The sequence below is a fragment of the Mustelus asterias genome, chromosome 3, assembly GCF_964213995.1.
Source record: "Mustelus asterias chromosome 3, sMusAst1.hap1.1, whole genome shotgun sequence".
Classification (NCBI taxonomy): Eukaryota; Metazoa; Chordata; class Chondrichthyes; order Carcharhiniformes; family Triakidae; genus Mustelus; species Mustelus asterias.
Genome location: NC_135803.1, coordinates 45,676,094 through 45,703,750, shown reverse-complemented (window position 1 = coordinate 45,703,750; position 27,657 = coordinate 45,676,094). Strand labels below are relative to the sequence as shown.

General features: G+C 40.0%; 1 protein-coding gene across 2 annotated transcripts in view; it reads right to left on the bottom strand.

Annotated features, from left to right (window-relative positions):
• Positions 1-347: 347 nt before the first annotated feature.
• The window catches only part of tiparp (TCDD-inducible poly(ADP-ribose) polymerase), a 28,579-nt gene continuing 1,269 nt past the window's right edge, over positions 348-27,657 (bottom strand). For both annotated transcript variants that reach the window (XM_078208284.1, XM_078208277.1), the window contains exons 2-6: positions 26,075-27,041; positions 12,912-13,077; positions 12,149-12,336; positions 8,480-8,758; positions 348-3,553 (exon numbers count right to left, since the gene is read on the bottom strand). In XM_078208284.1, the coding sequence (XP_078064410.1) occupies positions 3,106-3,553; positions 8,480-8,758; positions 12,149-12,336; positions 12,912-13,077; positions 26,075-26,994 (2,001 nt within the window). In that variant the 5' untranslated portion in view covers positions 26,995-27,041 and the 3' untranslated portion in view covers positions 348-3,105. The remainder of the gene's footprint in view (positions 3,554-8,479; positions 8,759-12,148; positions 12,337-12,911; positions 13,078-26,074; positions 27,042-27,657) is intronic.

Here is a 27,657-nt window from a genome sequence, read left to right as displayed (position 1 = left end):
CAAATCTTCAGTGAGCTTTGATCTCTTAATTATAAGACAATTCAAACTTTCTGTTAGGAAGCACAATGTTTCATCTGAAGATTTTAAAAAGAAAGTTGCATCAGACTCCAGTAATACTGCACCTGATATATAACCCGTGTCTCCTGGATATTGTCTCACACAACTTAATATTAAGATCCACAGTCAGATAAAACTGATCTGACTCTTCCACTTTGATTTTAGTTGATGTACATCCAAAACTGCTTAAGTAGTATAATGCCCTATAACTGATCTGGATGACACTAACACTCTCATTGTCTCCTTACTTTGTCTACCTTACACTGAATTAAGACACGGACATGAAAAGATAGTTAGGAAATAAGTTAGCTAATTTTATTTCGATGTTTTATCAATTTTATGAGTCAGTAAGTACAGCTCAGCATCATCAATTGGTATACAATAATTATAGAGTTCTTGGGAGAGATTTTGACTCAATCAAAATCCATTCACTTGCACAGAGTTAAAATCTGGCCCCTTCGCTCTTGAGGGGCCACAAGTATGGCATTGAGTGCGTGTGATGTTTAGTTCAATAAATAAATCAAGAAAACTCTTTTTTTTGCAGCTTTGCAGGCTTCTTAGAAACAGGAAAGAAAATATCAGAATATATTTAAGACAGAGGCTTAGTTGATACCCTTTTCAATAAACAAATCTAATAATGGAGCTCTAATCACACTGTAAAGTGATAGCAGATAATAAACTCTCATTAGTCTGTGCATTGGTTTGTGGCAAATGTGATCATGAGTAAAAGCTATAGGCCTGTTCCTGTACAAATGATTTTTTACACTAGTCTGTAGGGTTTAAGGCAAAGATGATGGTATTTCATACAATATTAAATGCCTATAAAACGATAGGATTAATACATCATAGTAATGGCCAATTGATCTAGTTTCACACAAATATGGGAGGAAATTCCTATCATTATATGTATGCTTAACAGGCTTGTTTCAAATTCTTCTCTCTGCTTTTTTAACAGTGGTTGAAATAAAAGAGTTTGTCATTAACACAAAAATCAGGTTCTTTCAATTGCAACTCTTCCTGCTGAGTTTCAAAACAGTGTCAATTCAGACTGAAACCGTATCAAGAATAAAATATACACAGATCTACCTACAGCTCCACATCAGTCTCAATTTCAATCTTGGTGCACTGGCAATAAATACATCAACTTAACCAAGTGCAGGATGTGGATTTAGCTTTCTGCCCAATTGGATAACATGTAAATTGTAAAAAACATGAAAATCAAACAGAATTTTACATTTGCTCTTATTTGTGCACTTCCATGCTTTCAAAAGATATGGACACTGTTCTTCGATCCAGTTATAATCTTTATATTATCCCTGATCTTTCTGTTATTTCATTGATGACACTGGTTTTTTGATGCTATAGGATGTCAATTAGAATTGCAACGTGCCCAAAGTGAGTGAAAAATCGGTACTTTTCATAAGGCCTATTTTTTACTTCAGCATATTAGCCTGTTGTAAATTTGCCTGTGCATGACTTGATTTTTCAAGCCTATAGAAGTGATTCCAGAACTCATAAGTTCACAGTAACTTTAAACTTTAAGAAATCAGTTTGTTCATCATCTTTTTTCTTCTGCATTAGTCACTGTTGTTCTCCCTGTGGACAGTGTCCAGCAGGAGCCTTTTGTAACACTTCCCTCCTGTTCTATTGTCTGTGGCCATAGGATAGTAGAGAATACTGGCATGCCTATCCAGATAACCTTTTTTTATTATTTTAAAAGCAGCTGCTACTTAATGACTCTGTGACTTCCAAAAGTCAGCATTTATTTTGAAGTGAAATTATTCATGAGAGATAGAATTAAATTAGAAATGGGCAGATTCTATCAAAACTCAACTCTTGATGGTTTAGCATTCTTGCTTGTAGTTTTTGGGAAGATACAATATCCAGATGTCAGTGCCATGAAAAGTCTAACTAAAGTGGTGTCATTGGCTTCTCTACGTACAATTGCCCCACAACGTAATGACATTGTTGAGGCTGACTGACTCCTCTTTCTGTAACTGGAGCAAACTTTCCCTTGCACCTGGTTAATAAAACAAAGAATGTGGAGATTATGTGAGGCACAGTCAGGTTTCGTGTCAGGCCAAATGATTCTGAAGCCTCAAGGATTCTTTGCCTTTAGTTTTACACTAAAATCTGATAGACTCACATTATCACTGCAGGATAACACTGTGGTTTGAAGGATAGTGCAGTCTTATCATTCCTCCACTGTGAACTAAAGAGTAGTAAAATGATTTTAGACACTGGGAATACAAATGATATTTGGTATTCATTAATGGGATATGTCTGGTTTTAACTATTTTCTGTTTATTTCCCCTTGATTTACAAGTAACATGTTATACAATGGATCTGTACAGTTCGCTTTCTGTGTCTCAGTAATGGGTCCCATGTTGGTCTCAGTTTATTGGTGGAGAACGAAAGTGGACCAAGAAATTATCAAAGTCGATTGAGAAGTGAAGAATGTGACGGTGAGATCAAGAGTGCAGTCACCACAATTTACAGCTCTGAGAAAGAACCAAGTGGGCCTTTCTCACGGTAAGGACTTCCTTTCTTGTGGCGAATGACATGACTGCTGTGGCAGATTTTATCTACTGCAAGTAAGGTAAGCATAATGCACTTTTCCCCCCCTGTATCAATGGCAGTTGCTTCACCTCACTGAGATTGCGAGCAATGTCTCAATATAAAACTTTGGTTTAAAAAGTGCTCAACATTTAATTTCCACAACTTCAGCTTCTGATAATTCAAAAATAAAATTACTGTACTCAGGTCAAGTATACAACTTTCTCAAATACTTCAGAATTAAAAATGGGTGACATTTTTTCTAATATAAATACACACTCATTCACAAAGAGGCACGAACATATGAACATTGTTCAAGGCAATGTATTTCACTATTTACACTTGTCAAAAAACTGCTTGTGCAGTAGTCTCAACAGCTGGCCATTTACGTGAGTCATTTAGTTTATCTGTAAATTCCAAGTCTATAGTGTGTAGATAAGTTCATTGTAGCATTTCCAGTCTTTGTTTATAATTATTGTGAATCACTGTTCATCAAACAGTAACTGTGCTTCCAACTTCTTCGTACTGAATAATGAAGTACGGGAAGCTCTGATCATCATTAAAGATGACAAAAATCTGAGGTTCTAGCAGGTTATCCACACATGAATCATACAAATCACTGGAAGGGTCAGTGGGGGATTGTGGCGGTGGTCTCCGCATTGAAGGCTTGCCCAATGTGTACTTTCCAATGAGGACTTTTGCCAAGAACATATAATGCACACCTTCAGGCGATTTCTTTGAAAAGTTGTGAGAATAGCTTGCCTTTCTGGCAAAATAGCTGCCTTGTCCAAACATGGTGGCATGTTTTCCACACACCCTGGGGTCAAAATTATGTTTACAGATGGCATCAACTACATCCTGGGAGGTCCCGTGAAATAGATGTCTTTCATTAAGGATCTTGTCCATTTCGGACATCTTTCGTGACATGTACTCCTTTTTTCTATAGTAAAAAACAAAAATTCAGAAATAAGCTTTGCATGTCATGTAGCAAAATACTTCCTAAAAGAAAGATAAAGTCATGGATAAATAAAAAGTTGAGTACACATTCCATAGCTAAAATAGAGTATTGGACAAGCCTATGGCAAATGTTTCCCTTGAAAACACAGCATTAGCCCTGTAAATGTGTAGCATAGGAACCAATTCATGTTTCCTGATGTAGGCCTTTTATAGCCCTTCAACCCTGATCGTGACCAAACTCCCTACAAGTCATCTTTGCCCATATCTCTTAATACTTTAGGATAGCAGAAATCTATCAATCTCAGCTTTACAATTACAGTTGACCCAACATCAACTATTGTTTGCAGAAGAGAGTTCCAAACTTCTACCACATTTCTCTCTTGAAAAATATTTTATTTTAGTCTATATCTCTCAGTCTGAGACTTATTATTAAATCTACCCTATCAGTTCCATTAACTTCTTGAAAAATTTCAACAAATTCTTTTAAATTCCAGGGAACGCAACACTAGCTTGTGTAATCTCTCATAACTTGCAGCTCAAGTATCAAGTAAATCGACTTTGCACTCCCTCCAATGCTATTTCAACAATATTTCGTAAGTTGTGGGCCCCAGAACTGGACACAGTAACCAAAGCTTTGTATTGCTGCAGCATGATTACTAACCCCTTAGAACATAGGAGCAGGTGTAGACCATTTGGTCCTTCAAGCTCGTTCTACCAGTCAATAAAATCATGGCTGACCTGGTTGAGGTCTCAACTCCACTTTCCTGTCTACCCACAAAACCTTGTCTCATCAAACATCTATGTAATTCAGCCTTGTTCCATGAACCAGCCTCCAGTGCTTTCTGGAGAAGAGAAGAAAATTCAACAGACTAACAATCCTCCGAGAGGAAAAACAATTCTCCACATCTTTTTAAAAAGGAGACTCCTTATTTTAAAACAGTGTCCCTGGTTCTAGTCTCTCCAACAAGAGGAAACATGCTCCCAGTATCCATTCTATCAAATCCCCACAGGATATAGAACATAGAAACATAGAAAAACTACAGCACAAACAGGCCCTTCGGCCCACAAGTTGTGCCAAACACATCCCTACCTTCTAGACCTACCTAAAACCCTCCATCCTATTACGTCCATGTACTCATCCAGGAGTCTCTTAAAAGACCCTATTGAGTTCACCTCCACCACCCCTGACGGCAGCCGATTCCACTCGCCCACCACCCTCTGTGTGAAAAACTTACCCCTAACATCTACCCTGTATCTACCCCCCAGCACCTTAGATCTGTGTCCTCTCGTAGCAGACATTTCCACCCTGGGAAAAAGCCTCAGAGTCCACCCGATCTATGCCTCTCAACATCTTATACACCTCTATTAGGTCTCCTCTCATCCTTCGTCTCTCCAAGGAGAAAAGACCGAGCTCCCTCAGCCTATCCTCATAAGGCATGCCACTCAATCCAGGCAACATCCTTGTAAATCTCCTCTGCACCCTTTCAATCTTTTCCACATCCTTCCTATAGTGAGGCGATCAGAACTGAGGACAATACTCCAAGTGGGGTCTGACGAGGGTCTTATATAGCTGCATCATTATCCCCAGACTCCTAAACTCAATCCCTCGATTGATAAAGGCCAGCACACCATACGCCTTCTTAACTACCTCCTCCACCTGCGGGGCCGATTTCAGAGTCCTATGGACCCGGACCCCAAGGTCCTTCTGATCCTCTACCGTACTAAGAGTCTTTCCCTTTATATTGTACTCCTTCATCCCATTTGTCCTACCAAAATGGACTACGACGCATTTATCTGGGTTGAAGTCCATCTGCCACTTCTCTGCCCAGTCTTGCATCCTATCTATGTCCCTCTGTAACAAATATCAAAGGGGCGATTTTCTGACCTCAGCACATATGGCGCAGACCACGCTGATCCGTGAAAATAGCGTGCTGGGCTGAAAAAGAAATAATTCCGCACCTGGAGCCAAACAGTTTGCAATCATCCCAGTCTCTTTCTACTGGTGCAAACCGGATCCCACCCAGAAAGGGCACAGATTAGCTCAAGATTGACTGGATTGCAATCGCGTCAGCAAGTTGGGCAAATTATTGCCCCTCCCTCCTGAAAATCAGTCCTGGTCTCCACTAGCGGAGGCCAGACGCAATGGCCACACCTGGGGGCTTGGAGACCATTGAAGCCCTAGGTAGTTGGGGGCATGGCCGAGCAGTGCCCACCAAGCCCATCGGCAGTGTCAGTTCGGCACTGCCAGTGTGCCAGGGCAGTGCCAAATAGGTGGGGTCTGGGGGCTATGCAGGGGGGTGATGATGTGGAGAAGTCGTGCAGGGGGGTCATGCAGGGAGGTGGGCCCCAATGCTGGTGACCCCTGTCAGGGGGAGGTGCATTGAGAGATCAGTACCCATTCAGTACCAGCATGCAACTCATAACTCTCCCAAAAACTGACTGATTGTGGTGCAGAGCGTGCTTGACTGGCGCAGATCACTCCGGTATTCTCACCGTTGTGATATTTAAATTCCGCCCTATATTTCAATAAGATCACCACTTTTTGTTCTGAATTCCAATGGTAAAATTCCTTCCCGAGTCCTTCATCCCAGGAATGGGTTGAGTGAACCTTCTTTGAAAGCTTGCAATGCAATTTAATAAGGAGATCAAGACTGAACATAAAACACTCCAGATGCGACCTCACCAAAGCCCTGTAGTAAAATTCCCCCCTTTATATTCCATACCCTTTGCAATAAATGTCAACATTCCATTTGTCTTCCCAATCACTTGCTGTACATGCATACTCATTTTTTGAGATTCATGTACCAGGACACCCAGATCCTTCTGTACCACTGAATTTTGCAATTTCCCTCCATTTCAATAAAATACCGCTTTTCTACTCTTCCTGCCAAAGTGGACAAGTTCATATTTTCCCATATTAAACTCCGGCCTGCCCAATCATTGTCTGGTCACCAAGCCAAACTATATCCCTTTGTAGATTCTTTACAACTTAATTTCCTACCCATCTTGGTATCAGTGGCAAATTTAGCTTCTGTACATTGTAATTTAGTCTGCTAAGGGCCAGCATTCCATTAACCTTTTTGATTATTGGTTGTATCTGTCCATGACATCTTAAATTATATATGCACATAGATTCCCAAGTCCCTTTGGACCCCTATTCCTCCCAACTTTTCAGCATTTCGTAAGTATGCCTTAACTGATACTAAGCTTACTGCCATTTCTACCAGTTCCAGTCTTCCAGAGTTAATTTTGTTTTGGGTAACACCTTGTACTTCCCACCTTGTCCCATTTAAGTCAGGGATGACATCAGAAGAATCAACTGTCATTTATGATCCATATTTACTTTGGTGAATCTCATATTGGATGGCTACACTAGTTCTAACACTGGATTTTGTTTTACAGCCAGGTCTTGAAGAATAATTCTGTTCTGCTTCTAAACTAATTTTTTACATTACATATGTTGCCACTGGTATTGTGATACCAGTCAGGACTCAAATAAAAGCAAAATACTGGAAATCTGAAATGTGCTAGAACTCAGCTGGTCTGGCAGCATCCGTTGAAAGAGTAACAGAGTTATGGGCAGGATTTTTGCACCCCCACCTCCGTGGTGTGTTTTGCATTGGCCTGCCTTTGGCTGGTGGCAGGATCTTCCAGCCTTGCCTCTGTCGATGGGCTTTCCTGTTGTTTACACCCTCTGCCGCCGGGGAACTCAAGGCAGGGTTTGCCGTAGGCAGGACTGGAAATCTCACTGATGAGAATCGCTGAAAAATTTCAACCAACATTTTGAGTCCAAATTGACTGTTCTTCACAAGTGACTTCCAAAGAGTCGAATTGGACTTGAAACGTCAACTGTTTCTCTCTCCAAAGATGCTGCCAGACCGGCTGAGTTTTTCCAGCACTTTCTGCTTTTATAGCAGTCAGGATTTGTTGGTATGAATATGGCATCACAGATCATCCACCCAGTTTTCATTTTCATTGATTTTAATCGTTGAAAGTTAGAGAGTTTAGTTTCCAAACCAAGTGACCAATCTGCAATAGCAGTTTTACACCTAGGCAGTGAGCAGAAAATGTAACCAATGTACAACATCACACTAATTTTTCTCTGTAATGATCTGGGATCTTTACTACCTTTGTTAAAATATTCTGCTCTATTCCAGTGCTACTTTGGTCTTCTGTCTCTCACATTACAGGGCTAACTCTCCAAGATCACATAGTTGACAGGAACCTCACTTGTTCGGACCATTTATGGAAAATGTGGCTTCGCACAATCCATGATTCTCTGACCATTTTAATTAATGGTTTGTCAATTATGACGAGCTTGCTCCAGAATTTCAGATATGTGCTCTCAACAGACAAGTATCCCTGCTAGGAGTGCAAAGTCAAAAGATTATTGATTACAAGCCAGCTGCCAGCAGTGCATTGTAACAAATAGATATTGCTGCAATTTAACAGAGCAAAGGAGCTCAAAAGCAAATGTCAATTAACACTCCAGGGTAAAACAAGCCACCTCATTGCAAAGTTACAAACTTCTAATAAATTTTTTGCAATCAAAAGATATGAATCATTTTTTCAACTAAAAGTTAAGCAAACTAATTCATGCTTTAATCCTTCATCTTCCACAGAACAGATTGGCTATAGATGGAAGATAAATATTTAGATATGAACTCCTAGTACTTGCACTACCTTTGCTAGATCCAGTTTTGTTTCTAATATCCACCTCTGTTCACAATATCAAATGTAAGAATAGACCAGTAATGAAACAAGCCAGGCATTGCACATCATAACCAATGTTGAGTCATAATCTGTACACGCTGCAGCACAATGAATAGTATTCATAATTCAGATGCAAATTCAGGTAGCAGCATATATAATGATTCTAACATTTTAATAATACAATCCAACCTCTTACCTTTTGTATTTTTCCCAAAGATATGGGTTTTGCACCCTTAGTATATTTAAAATCCTAAATTTGGTTTCTGGTATTGTTTTGTGGAAAAGATTATACACAGTTCTATAGCTTTTGTCTTCTATGGAAACAGGCACTTGAATGAAATCTTCTGATAGTTCCATTGAGATCCATGTTTCAGGATAGAGTTTTGAGTGGGAAGAGACAGCAGGAAAGTTCACTTGTTGAGAAAGTGATCCATCTGGTAACTTTGTAAGACTGCCGGACGTACCAGCTAAAGTCCTAGGAAAAAAATAAAACCGTCAATCTGATACTACCCTTGAGTGGTAGCATAACACAGCAATAGACAGATTTTAATGATTTTTCAACAGCTAGATGGAGAATAAAACTCTATCTTCTCTACCCAAACGTCTACCTTGTGTCCAGCCTCAGAAAAACACTACTGATTCAATTTGAATTTTTCAATTTCCCACATCAGCCATCCTTTTGGCCTCTCAGAATGAAACTGCCAATCCTGTGGTAGCCTATCAGCCTTTTTTGGGTTTCAATTCAAAGTCGAAGGTGACACTCAGAATGCTGCATTGTTGCGGAGACATTAAACTGGAGCCCTTTCTGCCAGTTTTGATGGTTCAGTTAGGCATTAAAGATCCCCTGAAGACATTATAAATTTCTTCCTCGATGTAACCATGATAGACTAGCTGGTCATTCATCTGATGCCAATGAAACATTGAAGGGGCAGAATGGTTCTCTGATCTGAACATCTAACAACAATCACTGCTCTTCAAAAAAAAAGCTCACGTTTGAAGTTTGAGAAATTTCAACAGGATGAAACCCTGTACAAGTGGACCAGCATTTAGTAGGAATGGAATTGAAACTACCCAAGTACTTCTCTTTGTAGTGACAGGGAAAGGAGTCTTTAATTCCTGTAGCCTGGGCTGCATCAAACAAGAACCCATAAGTGGAAGGGTAATGATCCAATTCACATGCTATTCAATCTTTACATTTACAGAATTTACAAGTCATCTATATAGTGCTTATGAAAGTGAGACAAAGTATAATGTCTTAACGCTAATTTTTAAAAACTAAAACTGCATACTGGGGCCATTAAATAGAAGTGAAACCTCATTACCACAGTATAACATTCAATACATGGAAAATTATTTATTTTTCTATCAAATATTGGAATGGTCCCTTCTGCATTCTATCTCTCTGGCCCATTGGGAAAGTAACGTGATAGATTTCTCCACAGAATCATCAATCCAACTTCATGGATTATCCTGTAGAAGGTAGGCCCATGAAAGGCAGGTATCAGTGAGCAGAAAGAACTTTTGTCTGATCAAGGTACGTGCACGAACAGGCTATGCTCAAATTTTGGCTGAATGAACACAATTCCTGCGATCCAAGATAAAAGAAAATAAAGAACTGGCATTTCTATAGCACCTTTAACAACCTCATGATGTTCCAAATTACTTTACAGCTAATGAAGTGCTTTAAGGAGTGTAGTTGTATTGTAAGAAATTCAGCTGCTAATTTAGGCACAGAAAACTGTCACAACCAATAATCTGATAGTGACCAGGTAATCTGTTTTTGATAGCGTTAGTTGATGGATAGATATTGGGCTGAACACAGAAGTCCACTATTTTTCAAAATAGTACTTTTATCTCCATCAGGGAGGGCAGACAGAGTCTCAGTTTAAATTTCACCTGAAAGACATTGCCTTCGATACTGCAGCACCTCCTCACTGCACTGGAGTATCAATCTAGATTGCATAGAGCACTCAAATCCCTTCAGTGGGGCTCCAAAACCTTCTGACTCAGTAGCAAAAATGCTCGATACCCTTGACCTACGGCTGGCCCACAGATGGCAGCACACCATCATTTTAGTTAAACTGGAAATTGTGCCATTTCTTCTCCTCTTCCAAAGCACACATATACTTAAACAATAATTCATTAAGGTTGACACAGGAAATTCAAATCTCAGCATAACTTTGGCTCACACAATTTACAAAACTTCTTGAATTTCATTTGGACCAGTTTAACTTGCACTGCTTGCCAAAAAGGCATGATGTGGAGATGCCGGCGTTGGACTGGGGTAAACACAGTAAGAAGTTTAACAACACCAGGTTAAAGTCCAACAGGTTTATTTGGTAGCAATTTGTGTGGCTTTTGCTACCAAATAAACCTGTTGGACTTTAACCTGGTGTTGTTAAACTTCTTACTGTGCCAAAAAGGCACCAGAGGTTTGAGCTACTCTCAGACCTTTAAAGACCAGGAATGAGTCACAGAATCATTATGAGAGCATTCAGCCCATCGAGTCCACACTACCTCTCCGAGGAACAATCTAGTTACTCCTATTCCTTGTTCTATACCTGTAACCCTGCTCTTTATTTCTTTCAAATGCTTGTAGACAAGAAACTGCCACTTGGTGCCTCTTTTTGCTTAAAAGGCAGACATGACAGAACAAAGACTGGGTTGGACCAGGTAAAAAATAATCTGTATGGGGCCCGCAGATTGTTGTTGTAATCAGTAGGAATATATGAAAGCAATTCACAACCAATGAATTACTTATTTAAAAATGCAATGAGAATTATGTACGTAAACTATTAGGAATCCAGAAATCATTGTTATAGGATACAATACTGTGAGGGGAGAAGAGGGGAACAATAACATCTAATGGTGTTCATGAGGCAGGAGACATATTAATACAGAACATAAACAGTACTTCTGCTAAAGTTTCAGAGCACTGCTCAGGATAATCATTTTATTCTAAACCTTCTGCATGTACAAATATATAACTGTGTAGCCATTACATAGTTACGGATGGAGATATACAATTACTCATTAGATAACTGAAAAAAAACTCTTTTGGCACACATCTCCAAACAAAAGGGATTTCTGAACAGAAATTGTTAAAAAAAATCACAATTATTCCCTGCTTTATGACCTTTTCTGTGAAAGAGGGCAATTGGTGAACACAGTGATTACTTTGATTTATACATCACGGACATTCAGCTAAGTTGTATACTGTATTCTATGGCCTCCTTTTACTTTCAGTCCTATTGTTAAGTATTAGAAAATTAACTTTTAACCATTACATAAATCCAAAGAGAAAAAAAAAGGGATCAAATATTATTTGCACTAAGGGAAATAAAACAACCACGATTCACCACTGCTTAATAACACTTCAGCCACATTTTTCAGGTAAAGCTATTTAAAACGATCTAGTTGTCATTCAAGTTATTTATATGACTTTGCCAAACGCTTTGGAAATTCCAAGCTAGTCGAATATGAAATGATAAAGATGCAAGTACCAGTGACAGTTTTACTTCTGTGGAAATATTGTCAAAGTAGCTTTAACATTGAGTAATACACTTACAGAATATGGTAACACACTGATTTACACATCAGTAGCTAAGGAATACTTGATGGTACATTGGAATCTTGTTGATTCATACGATTTGTAATAATTTTGCACAGTGTGGCTCCAAATGGATTACTTTAGGCGGACTAAAGTTACCCAGCAAAAATGTTTAACTTGATGTTGCATAAAGATAAATTTAATTTCAAATATATTCTTACAAAATACTTCCACTGGAATTTGTAATGGTATGCCACTGATTAACCTAGTCAGAAGCTAATTTGTTCTGTCAAGTAAACTCAGTGCTCAACTTACTGTAAACAGGGTAACAGCAGTACAGACGAGCGAAATAAGGGTCGTCGGGTGATTCGGCGCCGAGTGCCAAAAACAGCATTCTGCTGAAAGCCCTCCATTAAATTCAGGATATACCTATTTTGCTGCATTACAAAGCAGATCTCACTCATACCACGGGATGAGGCTTCCTCGATGCATCGAACAACTGCCTAGAAATGGCAAATTTAATACATTTGTAATAAGGAAATAAAATGTTACTAATAGAGATATGAACCATCTTCTACATGTGACACAGTAGTTCTTTTTAACAAATTTTAATGTCATAATTGTGTGGTGAAAGTTCTAGCTTTTATCAGATGTGTACCTACTTTTTATATCACAATGCAAACTGTTTAAGCAAAGGCTTGTGTTCTCAACTACTTCATGGCTATGTTCATAGAAATAATCTTGGTTTTGTAATTTAATTGATTTATTCAAAGAACTTCATAATTTACATTTTCTGTTGAAACGGTTCTTGGATATATGAATTGGCAAAAGTTGCTCAACATGCTCTTCCAATAATAACAATAATAAATCTAAAATAAAAGAGTACCATGACCTTTCGATTGCCCTTTTGGTACAATTTAGTTTCATGCATGGGAACAGAATGTGAAGTAGTATTTGTTACAATCTAAACATTTCTATGTTATTTAAATTATGTAACACTTACAATTTTCAGGAATTTGATCATTTGACAAAAATCTACATTTCAGCTATTGGCTAACATGACAGCATTCCAAATTACCTCAGAGTATTCCCTCCAGCCAAAGTGTTCCCTGCAATAATACTTCCAAACTGTGTGGAATTGTGAACCAGAATTTGCCAAGGAAACGGTGGACAATCTCCTCACTTGGTTGAATTCTACACCGTAAACTGTCATCAAGTTAAAGTCCAGTGAGAAAACACAGCCCCTGATGAAAGAAAAAAAAATAGGAATTACCATCCTTGGAAACACCACATTTTATTCTACGATTAAATCAGAAATATTTGTAAAACAGAATTCTTCTCATTACAGTGATCTCAGTGCAACAGCCAAGATATGGCAATTAGAGGTGATTATTAGAATTTAGTAGAGAAAACTTAGCCTACAAAATGCAGATTTTATTTTCTGTAGTTGGAATAGGGTTGTATTAATAAAGTTGAAGACTTGCAAAATATAAGTATTAAAAAGGCAAGACTGATTTATTATGATGCATTGGGCTGAATGAAATAAGCCCACAAATAAAATCTTAACATAAAACTGCAAAATTGAGCTGCTTTATGCCATGGACCTACAGACACAAGCATTCAGGTTCCTTGACAACTGTACATACATACTTGTACAGTTAAGTCATGCCTTTGACGTCCTAAATGCAATTATAAATAGTTGCGCAAGTAAAATGAAAGGTGGGCAGTTGTTCGAACAAAGCAGCCATTATTGTTTTCAGTATTGATGAGCTGCAACATGCAAAACCGACAACCACCTGCAGTACAAGTGTTCAACAGATGCCAAAATCTGCCGGTAGCAAAACCCGAGACCACACTATATGAATTACAAAGTATTAACCTCTCGTATTATTAAATTTGCTCATCATTTCCACCCAAGTTTATCTTGGTTTCTAAAAGTTGAAACTGCAAAGTCAAGAAAAACATTAGGTTAAGATCAGGGTAAAACTCTATTATGTGGCATTTCAAAGATTGTTAGATGTCAACATTAGCTGCATCTATGTTTTCACGATTGGTGCTATCAAGGAATCATATGACGAGGGCGAAATTTGTCTTGTGAGGTCACACAAAGCAGATGGTATTGAATCTTGCATTCATTCAGAGATAGACATGAATGAGCCAACCTCATCCTCCCCAACTGGTTTTCATATGGTTTGGTGTAATTCTACTGCTAATAACTTGTCTACAAGTGGAAAATTTGTTGCTTTCTGTTACTAATTTTAGTACCCATATTCTATTGCATGCAAAATAGAGTGATTCCTTTAGTGGAATCTGACCAACTAGCTGAGTTAGCAAGTTGGATGTTGCCTTTTGAAAAAGTCAGAACACAACCACAGTTGTCTGAAAGAAGCCATTGATACCACACCGGTACTTTCTGTGAATATTAACCATTCTCATTCATAAAACAGGAGGATGTCTGAAGTTCATCCTAGCCCAGAAAAGCATGCCAAGGAAACTGCTTTGCTTTGAAAGAATTAAGCTTATTAACGAGTGCTCCTGTTCCCTGGAGCACAGGCTGTTGTTAAAAGTTGAATTGCTTTGTACATAATGGAACAGCTATATGCATAATAGTATATGAAGTCAAAGTATTTCAAGTAGATTTAAGAAGTAGGTGTAATCCATAAAGCATAGCCAAACTTAAATGACTGAAGTGCTTCCATCTATGCCTGTAAAGGCAGTGAATTGGTTCTGCAATGATTGCCTATGAAGATCTTATCTGACTATTAGGCAACAGTCAGGTATTGAACAAAGGCGGCACAAAAACTGACTCTAAAGCAAACATGAGCTAACTTTAAGAGAACCATTTCAGAAAGCAATATGCCAATATAATTGGGCAATTCGTGTCATCAAGTGGGATCAAGCTTGGGCGGGTGTAGCAAATCAAAGAGTAGAGAGAATTAAGGTAGGAGAGCAAAATATTAATGTGGGAAATGAGGGTTAGAGAATGGAAGGCAGGGACAGAGAGAAAAAAGCCTAAGAATACACCTATAGTCAAGTCTAGATGTTATAAAAGGTAACAAAAAGACAAAACTAAAGGCTCTGTATCTGAATGTGCGCAGCATTCCTAAAGCAAATGAACTGACAGAACACACTGAAGTAAATAAATATGTAGGGCGATTGTCCCAAAAATATTCTAAGTGCCAAATTTGTGTAAAAATTGGAGTAAATCCCACTGGTTTTTTCAGTGGGAGTTTCAAAATAAATCTCCCACACTGTGCATTGCAGGGTGCATTAGTGTGAATCACATGAAAAATCAGTGGGCATATTCCCGCTGGAGAGGCCGGCAGCAGAGTGCTGAGAGAGCCACTGCACATGCGCCGATCTGTCAGTGCCGAGATCGGTGCATGCACAGTGGCCCCTGTCTGCCACCTGCCTGATTGTTGGCCAGCCCCACGACCCCCGCATCGCTGGCAGTGCAACCCCCTGCCCTCCCTCCCTGGGCTAGCCTCAACACTCCTCCCCCTGCCCCAACACCCCCTCAGTCCGGATACCCCCACAAGTTGGCTAGCCCGATCGCTGGCCTCGCTCCCTCTGTCACTCAGCCTAAATGAAGAGTGGCAGCAGGATCTCCCACCCTTACCCATCACCCCCACCTCCCATCAGGCCTTGCCCCTCATTAGGCCTGCCCCCTTGGCACTGCCCAGCGACCAATGGGCAGTGCCAAGGTGCCCCTTGGGCACTGACATTTTGCCCCTTAGGCAGTGCCAGGTGTCCCAGACTGACACTGCCAAGGTGGCAATGCCCATGGGACATCTCCCCTGGCACTGACCCTCTGGGGGGGCCTCGATTGTCCCCCTTCACTAACGGGGTTGGGCTGCCAGTTCCCACGATTGGGGAGCTATACTAAACCCCGCTGGAGTGAGCCACTCCTGGCCCGGAGTTTTGGGGGGGGGGGGGGTGGGGGGAGGTGAGAAAGAGGGGCTCGTGGGCCCGGAGATTTTAGTCCCGAGCCCGCTCATGCTATTTGAAGTAGATTTAAATTAGAGTTTGAATATATTATGCAGCTCCGCGCCGATTTCTGGCGCAGAGTGACGGCACCGGAAATCTGGTACTGGGAGACGCAGAGGCCATGGCGCCCAGTGGGGAGCCCGCAAAACGGCCTCCGCATGAGTCTCCCGGCCCACTGCACTACAAAAGCAGCGCAGCAGGATGGGAGAATCGCCCCCATGTTCTGATAGCTATTATGGACACATGGTTGCGGTCATGATTATTAATGCATATATGACATTCAAGAAGAATAAGGTGCTAGGTAAAAGTGGAGGGGTAATACTGTTGATCAAGGATGACATTGATGTAATTGTTAAGAGATGACTTTGATTCAGGAGGACATGACATAGAACCAGTTTCGGTGGAGTTGAGAAATACTAGGGGAAAGAAATCACCAGTAGGAGTCGTCCAAAGCTCCCTCCACCCCCAACAGTAACCACAATTTAGGACAAAGTATACAACAAGAAATATTGGGTGCATGTGATAAAGAGATGACAATAATCATGGGTGATTTTAATCTACATATAAATTGGAAAAATCAGGTTGGTTGTAATAGTCTGGATGAAGAGTTCATAGAATGCTTTTTGAGATAGTTTCTTAAAGCAGCTCATTATGGAACCAGCCAGAGAACAGGTTATATCAGATTCAGAATTGTGAAATGCGACTGATTAATTAATGACCTCAGAGCAAACGCACCCCAGGTAGAAGTGACAACCATATGATTGAATTTGAAAGAGAAGTGGGTACTATTTTAAACTTAAATAAGGGCAACTATATGGGCATCTAGCTGAACTGAACCGGGATACTAGGCTTGAGGATGGATCAATAGAGGAGGAATGGCAGCTATTTAAGGAGATATTTCTGAATACTCAGAATAGGTATATTTCTACCATGGAGAAAAATTCTAAGGGAGGACCCACCATCCATGGTAAACTAACCAAGTTAAGGAAAGCATCAAACTTAAAATTAAAAAAAACATAACCGCGCAAAGAAGAGTGGCAGGTCAGATGTTTGGTCAGAACATAAAGAATGGCAGAGAACGACTGGAAGGTTAATCAGGAGAAAGAGACTGGAGTATGAAAGGAAGCTGGTTAAAATGTAAAAAGAGACAGTAAGAGTTTTGATTGGTATTTATAAAGGAAAAAAGTAAAGTACCTAACAGACTGTCCCTCAGTTCTGTTGAAGAGCTAAACTGATTCGAAATATTAACTCTGTTTTCTCTCCATACAGATGCTGCCAGACCTGCTGAGTTTTTCCAACATTCTCTGTTTGTTTCAGGTTCCAGCATCCAGTGTTCCGCTAATTTAAATTAAGTGTTGGTTCTCTAGAAAGTGACAATGGGCAGTTAATAGTAGACAATAGGGAAATGCAGGATGAAAGGAACAAAAATGTTGCTTCTGTCTTCATTATAGAAGGTACAAAAAAAAGATTCCAGGAATATTGTTGTAAATCAGGTGGTGGGAGCGGGGAACTTGGTGAAATTATGATCATTAGCAAAGCAGTGCTGAGCAAACTAATGGAGCTGTGGGCTGACAAGTCTTCAGGTCCTGATTGACTTCACCCCAAGGTCTTAAAAAAGAGGTGCCTAATGAAGTAGATGTGTTGGTGTTAACTTTCCAAAATTCACTACATTGTGGAAAGGTTCCATCAGACTCAAAAATAGAAGCTCTCTGTTCAAGGAGGAAGGGAGGCAGAAAAAACAGGAAACAATAGGCTAGCTAGTTTGACAACTGTTATGGGAAAGGTGTTAGAATTGATCATTAAGGAGGTTATAGCTGGACATTTAGAGAAACTCTGGAAGAGTCAGCATGGTTTTGTGAAAGGGAAATCATACTTAACCAATTTACGGGAGTTCTATGAAGGAATAATATGCACTGTGGATTACAGGGAACCTGTAGACATACTGTACTTCGACTTCCAGAAGGCAACTGATAGGGTGCCACATTAATAAAGGTTACTGCAGAAAATAAAAGTTCATGGTTTTAAAAGTTTATTTATTAGCGTCACAAGTAGGCTTACATTAACACTGCAAATGAAGTTACTGTGAAAATCCCCTCGTCGCCACACTCAGTGCCTGTTCAGGATATGGAGGGAGAATTTAACATGGCTAATGCCCCTAACCAGCACGTCTTTTGGACTGGGGGAGTAAACTGGAGCACCCGGAGGAATCCCATGCAGACACAGGGAGAATGTGCAAACTGTGTGGAGTTTGCACATTCTTCCCGTGTTGCGTGGGTTTCCTCCCATAGTCCAAAGATGTGCAGGTTAGGTGGATTGGCAATACTAAAATTGCCCTTTGTCAGGGGGACTAGCTAGGGTAAATGCATGGGGTTATGGGGATAGGGTTGGGTGGGATTGTGGCTGGTGCAGACTCGATGGGCCGAATGGCCTCCTTCTGCACTGTAGGATTCTATGATAAACTTCGCACAGTGACCCAAACTGGGAATCGAACCCGGATCCCTGGCTCTGTAAGGCAACAGTGCTAACCACTGTGCCAACATATTGACATAGACAGAAGATTGCTTGGCTGGTAGAAAACAAAATAGGCATAAATGAATCTTTTACTGGTTAGCAGTGTGTGATGAGTGGAGTTCCGCAGGGGTCTCAACATTTTACAATTCATATCAATGACTTAGATGAGTGCAGTGAAGGGATGGCTGCTGATGTTGCAGATGTCACAAGAAAGAAATTAAGTATGTTGTGAAGCGGACATAGAGGCTACAGCCAAATATGGATAGGTGGAGTGAGTGGGCAAAAAATCTGGCAGATGGAATATGTGGGAAAATGTGAAGTTGTTTATTTTTTGGCAGGAAGAATAAAGCAGAGAAAGACTGTAGAATTCCAGGGCAAAGGGATCTAAGTGTTCTCATGCGCAAGTCACAAAAAGTTAGTATGCAGGCACAACAAGTAATTAAGGCGGCTACTGGAATGTTAGCCTTTATTGCAAGAGGAATTGAGCATTAAGGTAGACATTATGCTTCAGTTATACAGGGCATTAGTGAGACCACATTTCAAATACTGTATGCAGTTTTGGTCTCCTTATTTAAAGAAATATGTAAATGCATTGGTGGTGGTTCAGAGGTTTGCTAGATAGATGCCTGGAATGAGCAGGTTGTCGTATAGATTGGACAGACTGGTCTCCTTTCCACTAGCATTTTGAAGAATGATGGATGACTAAATTGAAGTATACAAGATCCTGAATGGTCTGGGCAACAACTTTGGAACTCTACCTCAGAAGGTAGTGGAGTCATTGAATATTTTTAAGGCGGAGGGAGATTTTTGTTAGGCAAGACAATCAATCAAAGGGGTAGATGAGAATATGGAATTTGAAACAAACAGATCAGCCATGATCTTATTGAATCACAGAGTAAGATCATGGGATTGAATACCTTACTTCTGCTCCTAATTTGTATGTTTGTATATGATCGATTCCATAAATACCACTTCACCAAACCCACATGCATCAGAATGGTAAATAGGTTTTTCTCCTCCTCCTTTTCATCCATTTTGGTAACATCATTAAGTTTAAGAAATATACTCCATTGTGAAATGCTTTACCGGAAAAGCAAAACCAAGTCACATTTATCTTTCAGCATAGTAATAATCAGGACCAGGAATCCTGGTCAATGTTCCACTCGATAAGCCAAGATCCTGGAGACAACTCTAGCACTCCTAACTAAATCCCAATCGATAGATCAACGCAGCATTCTTGGATTATGTTTGTTGTGAAAAATAGGGAATAATTTGTTTAATACTGATATATAATACAAATAAAAGGAAATCTAGGCACACAGAAATAAAATTTGGGACATTTTAAAAATGTGGATTTCCTTATGATGATTGCTAGCCAACAAAAGGTGAGCTTGCTTCAGAGCATATGTTGTTTTTGTGATTAATTTTATTTTTCCCATAAAGAAAACCAACCTGCAAATTGTAAAGATTGCAAGTTTGCCTTTATGGTCAATAGGATACTAATTCAGCAGAATTTTCAGACAGTGTTATTCATTCCTGTTCCAGAAACTTTACCTAACCAAACACTCCCCAGTGGAGGCAACGCCCCTTTAACAGCAATTATGGAAATGGGTGAAAGTTCACTTGTGCGTGTAAAGACTTGAAAGCTTGTAATATTTTTCATGCCACAGTCATTCCCATCATCACAAGACGATTGATTTCAAAAATGATGTTGCATTTTTCTCAAAGGCAAGTCATAGTTATTTCTAAATAATCCAGTAAAATGCTACAATAATGTCTCGACCAGTCTGCATATTTACAGTTGCACTACTTGAGGAAAAGCAGTTACAAATACTGCATCAAGCTTGCCCGGTTCTCATCAACACAAAGAGAAAACTCTAAATGTCAACAGCCTCGCCCATCCAGTGTCGTCTTTAAAAAAAAACTGATCTCATTTCAACCCTAATGACCAACTAAAAGAAACCATCTCAACAAACTTGAGTTTAACTCATCTTGATTGTTACAAATCGAGCTGAAAAATCATGACTCAATGATACTGGGAGAGACAGGAGAATAAATGTAGTACACTAGCAACTGATAGTTGTCTGAAACGTTACTGAGAATATGTTGACTTTTACTGCACCTTGTGCTTATCACTTGTGGCTGAAATCTTTATACTGGACATTCCTGACTTTAAATAGAAATGTTCTTTATTTGCAAAGCGAATCGAGATCCACTTTAGAATTCATTGCAAAAAAAGGACAACTTTCAGGGAACTGTGCACAACACACATTTTACTAGCACAAGGAAAACCCAGACTGAAACCAAGGATCAGTTGAAGACAGTGTGAAAGTAATCACAGGGGCTAGGAATGCCATACATTCAATCCGTGGTCTGTGTGGAGTTTGTTGTCTCAGCATCATCAGTGTATCTCTGAGCGGTGAGAAAATTAACCTTGTTTCTCATTCCCAAACATTATCCAGTGAGCCTTAATAGAAAGGTTGCACATGCAGACATCAAGTGAAGACAAAAATCAGATTTGTCTTTGATGCCCCTCAATCTAGAATAGGTGGATAAATTGCTATTGTGTGAGGTGTCGGACAATGAGCAGTGGAATCATAGTTCAGCAACTGTTCAACTGAGGAGAAGAGAGTCCAAAAAGACTCAAGAAAAGTCCAGAGCAAAAATAAATATGCATTGAAGTATAAACTGCACAAATATAATTTTTTTAAAAAAGGTACAAATCTGAGGAAATGGATTTGAACCGGTTCATTTCAAAGTTTCCAGAGATCAAGACAGTGCTAAACTCAGCATTTATTGCTTCTTGCTGGTGTATTTCAAGGTTATTTCTGTTCCTAGGAGAAACAATAGGAACTTTAATAAGCCTGTGTTGTCAGCTGTTTCTAACCAAACAAATCCTATTTACACAACCAGTCATTGTGACATTGTCAACCCAATGACATTACCACCCCCCATATACCATTAGAGAGCAGCCAGGTTAATGGTGCAAAGATGGATGTCGATCAGGTGTATTTCACAAAAATATTCTGGAGTTATTTCTAAAGTAGACGTCACGCAGAAAGATTTTGTGAACTAATTTGAAACTTTCAAAATACTGGGATTGCAAAACAACATTCTACATGTAGTCACCCTTCCTGCTGGAATTCATGAAACAGTTTCTTCTCAGGAGGATGTTAAACAGGCACCATAAAGGTGAAAACTTAGTTTGCCCAAAATAGTTAGCAATGTCATCATAGCTACTCCTCACCCCCTTGCTTCCTTGCACCAACTGGTAAGATGACTGAGGCTGAAGGTTGTGATGAACAAAGTCAAAAGGTTACAAACTCTCCACAGCTTGAATTGATAATCTAATTTTGACTCTTCAGTGACAGTTCGAAGGATGTGATACATTGACCGAAGTACTGTTCCTTTGGATTAAAGAATAAACCATGGTTCTGTCTGTCTGTTCTGGTGGATGTTAAAGTCCCCATGGTGCTACAAGAAGAACAGGGGAGACCTCCCAGTCTTATATCCAATATTTCTCAGTCAAGCACTGACTGATCATTCATTTCAAGGCTATTTGTGGAGCAATGGCTGCTATCTTGTCATTGCATTTCAAACAAGAATTTAAAACACTGCAGTTTTTGTCTCTTCATATGGCGAGTGATACAGAAGCTGCAGAAAAGATTCCGAGCAGTGCCACAGGAATGATTCCTAGCTTAAAGAGCCTCAGGTTACTCAGATAGGCTTAAAATGTTGCATATATTCACTTCAGCAACGTGCAAATTTCAAGGCAGTTTGAAAAGAGATATACAAAACAGTTAAAGGGCTCAATTTGCTTCCTACTGATAGAGTGGGGATGACAGATTCTTATGGAAATTTCATGCAGGGGTAGGGCTAGGTTACATGCTAGGTGGGTTCTTTTACCAGAGAACAATATATCTACAAGAGAAGTTGCTAACTCATACGATGAGTCCTGATTCTCCACATATTTTCAAAAAAAAAAAGAGCTAAACCAGTTCTTGGCTAGGATAGAGATCACGTCCTACTAAAGGTAGATAAAATATCTGGTTATGTAAGCTTGGTCAGTATGTTCTTCTGAATGAATTTTGTTCATTCAAAAAGGGAATGAGAGGAACTCCCTCCCTTACAGCAAAGTGGGTATACCTGCATCACATGGACTGCAGCAATTTGAAGGCAGCTCACCTCCACCTTCTCAAGGGTAATAAATTCTGGCTTGGCCAGTGATGCCAGATTCCCAATGAATAAGAATATCCGTATTTCAACCCCCACCTCCTCCCAATTGGCTTTGAGGTTTTAAATTTTTTGCCTCCTATATTTGGCTGCTGATGGGTCAGGGTGTGTAATCCTGATGTGACTGTGTGCAACAGGCTTGATCAACCAGATAACAAGAACATATACTTATGTAGTAAAACATCCCAAGGTGTGATGTAGGAGTGTTAGAAAACGCAATTTGATACCCGCCCATGTGTAAAAATATATTAAGGCAGCTGACCAAAAGCTTAGTCAGGAGGAGTGAGTTAATGGAGGAAAGGAAGCTAGAGAGGAGAGATTTAAGGAGAGAATTTCAGGGTTTTGGTCTTGGCAACTGAATGTGCACTGCCAAAAGGTAAATGATTAAATCAGGAATGCTCGAGGTCAAAACGGGAGCAGTGCGGGTATATTGGAGGTTCTGAGGCTGAAGGAAAATGCACGTCCAAGAGGCAGAGGAATTCTAAAATAAGGGTGGAAATTTTAAATCAACGTGTTGCTTAACTAGGTCAGCGAGTACAGTTTAGCATGACTTTGAGAGAGTTAGGAAATGAGTTGCAGATTTTGGCTAAGAGGATTGAAAGTGGAAAATTAACCAGGATTGGTCTTTCCATCATGTATCTTTGTATATTTCCAAGAAATTCATTATGTAAAGTGCTTTGAGATTTTTTTGATGTGAAAGGCTCTATATAAAGACAGCTCTCATTTATGATGGGTCTATTTGGTGTACATCAGCAGCAGAACCAGTGTTCAACATTTTCAACAGTATAGCTTACTGCAAAAAAAAGCGTTGACTCCCTTTCTTCATATTTTTTCCTGTAGTTTATTATATTGTGTGAAGTTTCCAGAATATCAGGAATTCACATATATTGAGGCTAGTGACTGATCTTTTGAAATGGTTCAGAGACATTCCCACATGCCCTACAGAGCCCTGACACAGAAAGATAGCTTGCAGAGTTCTAATTGGTTGGACATGTACAATTTATGTTGCTAGTGACTCATACTGCAATTCATCTCACATCCAGCTGTGACCTGTGCATTATTTTGTTACTGCTTGCACCACTGGCCTGCATAGCAACTGTGAAAATATGTCTCTATAATAATTACATTTTTAACAAGCAAAACCGACAAATTTAAACCAGTTAGCAAAATTACAGATGAGTGCAAGCACAATCCTTGGAGAAAGTCCATCCAGATTCAAATCAGTAGATTATAATACAGCTTTTAAAAAAATAATAATGATCTGTCCAAGAGCCTCCCCATTCACCTTGTCCTATTAAGGAAACTGTTTTGTACTAATTAAGACTCAAAAAACATATTTCCATTTTATGTTAGCATGATCTTATTTTGCAGCCAACACACACACTATCTAAGAAAACAACATTTTGGTCCAAACTTTTCAGGTGTTTATTTGAAAATAATTGTCATTAACACTAGTACCGCTTCCAGAAAAAGGCTCAAAATAAAGACATTTATGTGCACAAGATGTAACTAGCATAAAGTAGTGACTATACTTCCAGTATATTAAACTGGTCACCAGTAGCTCTAGCAATGCATCACATATTAGGATGTATCAAGAGTTGATTTTGGATCCTACAAACTCCATCTTTAAAAAGGCAATTTCATACAATGTTCTACCTGACTAACTATTCCAAAGACAGGCACTCCATCTATAAAAAAAAATTCATTTAAAAAAAAACAAGACCAACTATTTTTGTGCTCTTGGGAACTAATTGATCGAAGATGAGGAACAGTGACAGACATTACTGGAACACAATCACCTTGACATTGTACTGATTCAAATGCAAGGGTTGCACTCTGTAGTACAAGAATCCCAGCAGTTCCTGTCTACCCAAAATATACAAATTACAAATGCAAGCAGATAAGTGGCAATACTGATTTTTAGTTGAAACCAACTGATAATTTATTATGTCAGTTGAATATGTCCGAATTATAAATGCAATTCAGGTCATTCCGTTAATAAAATGCTGATTCAGAAGTCCAATTATAGATCAAAAACATAAATAGTACTTATCCTGCAAAATCAAATGTGTGTAATTTGTATTGCATCCATTGTGCCATCAGGATATGCAAACATTTCAAGTAATTGAAAATTACTTTTATTTTCAGTTTTCAATGCAAGACATACACAGTAAAAGAATTATGATGGTCCAATAATAATTGAAAGAAGCCATCCAACTATCCCCAAAACATTAAGTATTAACACCATAATTACAAAACGATCACAAATTGCTCTCAAAAATGCCAACTCAATTTCTTGACCCAGGGAGTTTCATAGAGTCAACATTTCTACACACCATGCTACATAAATACTATGGCCTGTGGATTGCAACATTGGCACACCAATTCCCAATCACACAGTGATAGAAAATGAAGATGCCCCTACAACTAGACGTGTTCTTTATTAAACTCTGTTCTGTGGAGTTGCTTCATGACATTGCAGAAGAAAGAAATGGTGTGGGATGTTGAATTATCCCAGTTTTTCTATGTGTCTCAAGCAGCGAGATTAACAGCAGAGTTGACAAAGGCCTGGGAGGAAATCAGCTCTGTCCCTCCCAATGCTTTGTGATGCAAAAACAGACAAATTAAACAAAATAAAACTCCACTTTGGCTTTCTACTAATGGCAGTGAGCAAGAATCCTGAAATTTTCTCCAGTGCCCTGAAGGATCATTACAAGCCACCCAGTTCCTAACAAGATAGGATACATAAACAAGGTTCAAAAGTGGAATGGTATGTGCTGGTATAGTACCGGCAGCTGTACAAGCCAGCACATTACATTCTAGAATTTTAAATCTGGAATGTATCACTGCATGTTTGCATACCATCACTTTTAAGCCATTTCTGTACAAGAATTATAGGTGGATTTTATTTGTATGCAGTTGCTGAAGGCCAAAAGTGTGTAATTCAGTCAAGCAAATTCACCAATACTTGTCAGAGTTATGCAGACATGTCTGATCAGTTGATTACTGATGCCTTTTACTCGACCTTTCTATGAGAGAGGTGCTGAACAGACATTTTTCTGTGTCCAAACAAATTTTCATGAAAGCTAGACTGCCGCAAATGATTAATAGCACTAACCAAATAGTGCGGTGACCATGCAAGTGATGTGCAGCACTAACTTGTTTACAAGTATTTTGGCAGGGTGCAGCATGCTGTTATCTACATCTTGTTACTAGAGAAACACAACATCACAATCGCTCTGGGCTTCTCTTCACTGCAATTCAGACATTCAAGCCAGCTCCTTTATGAGTGCCTCACCTTTATCAAACTATAAAAAAACTAGCAATTCTCTTTACTCAGACAGGTTTCCATGCATATTCTTTTTTAAAAACCATCACATGGAAATGACCAGACAAACTCAAATGAAGGCACTTTTATTGCTAATTTGAATGTAGGCAATATTTGGATATATTAAGAGAACTTTTTCAAAATAAGATCAATAGTAAAGCTATCCATGTTCTGTTACTTACTGATGTTGAAGTTTGACTTGGTCATTGTCGGGATTGCAGTACAGTCTTTCTAAGTGTTCTTGCGCCTCATCAGGCACTGCCTGCCAAGTCTGAGTTGCAATGTTTCTCAGTTGCCAGTGATAAGGTAGCACTGTGTGATGTTTCAGGCAATCATTCCCATAAACACAAATCCCTTGCAAAAATTCATCACATATCTCTACCCCATCTTCCTGGTGGGTGTGGTACTGTAACTGAGTCAAAAGATCAAAGACAAGGTCAATGGATGCCTCCTCACTCTTATCCTGAAAAATGCCAGTCTTTAAATCTTTCTCGGCCTTAACCTGGCTCAGTAGATCATGACAGAAGAGGTTCTGATAGAGGCTGTTGGCATGAGGCTGGGCCATGTTGCTACAGCACCCCGGGGTGATAGCATCTTGGGTGGAATGTGTCAAGTTCTGGAATGGCAAGTTTGCAGAAGTGGAGATAATGGCAGATGCCTCTGTGGCGAAGGGTTGATCAGCTGGGAGCCCAGTCTCCTGTTCCAGTGCTGGCAGCTGCTGCATCTGGCCTGGCCTTCCCGCAGATGGCACCAGTGTGGAGACATCATTTCCTGACTTGGGGCATGCCTGAGTTTCACCCGAGTCCTTCTTCAAAGGTTCGAACAAACCGCTCCGGTTCTCCACACAGCCGCCGCCTGACAGGAACACCCCGTCGCTCAGCTTGTCGGAGCGCAGCAGGCTGGTGAGGATCAATCCCAGCGCCCGGAGGTTCCTCACCTCCAGCTTCCTCTGCGCGTGTTTCTTCTTGAGGAAAGTATTGAGGAGCGGCACCTTGCAGGAGAGAGTCACCTCAGGGGGGAAGCTTCCCGCCGGGGCTCTGCGGCACTCCAGCTGCGTGGGCTGCTCACCCGGGGGCCCGCACGGATGCAAACTCTTCTCCATGTTGCTGCTGCTGCTTCTTCCACTCTGTGCAAGCCGAGTTCGCCGACCTGTTGACAGGGAGATTGGGCAGTCATTAAACAAAATGTTGCTTTCCCACTTCTACCCACACCTTTAGACTCAACAACAAAAAAGAGGGGACGTCCTCTTTAAACCGAAATCCCTCGGCTTCCTATTTCCCACTCGCCCCGGCACGTAGGGCGAGCTCCCAACAATGTTCAGGATAATTAATCCCAAACCTCGGACGTGCAGAATGGATGTTCCCCCCGGAGCAGCCTACGTGAAGGCGGGCGGGGAATTCGCCGAGGAGATCGGGGCGGTTCAGGAATTGGGCGGTCACTCACTCAATTCTCAGTCAGTCCAGTTCGACAGCCTCCACAAGCAAAATATAAACGCCCCAAACTTTCCTGACTCAAAATGAGTCAAACAAACCAAACAGCCGCCAGTAAAAGTAAACATTCAACTGGCCCGGTGCTGCTCAACACCCCCCCCCAGCACACACACACACACACAAAGACACTTTCATTTAAAAAAACCCGACTTAAACAAGAATTCCGATCCCATTTACAATGTAAAAATAAATGTTTAGCACCAGTGAGTGTGAGACCTCACCCTCAAAAAAAACAAAATACAATTCTCCAGCATTGAGGGGGAAGGGGGAAAATG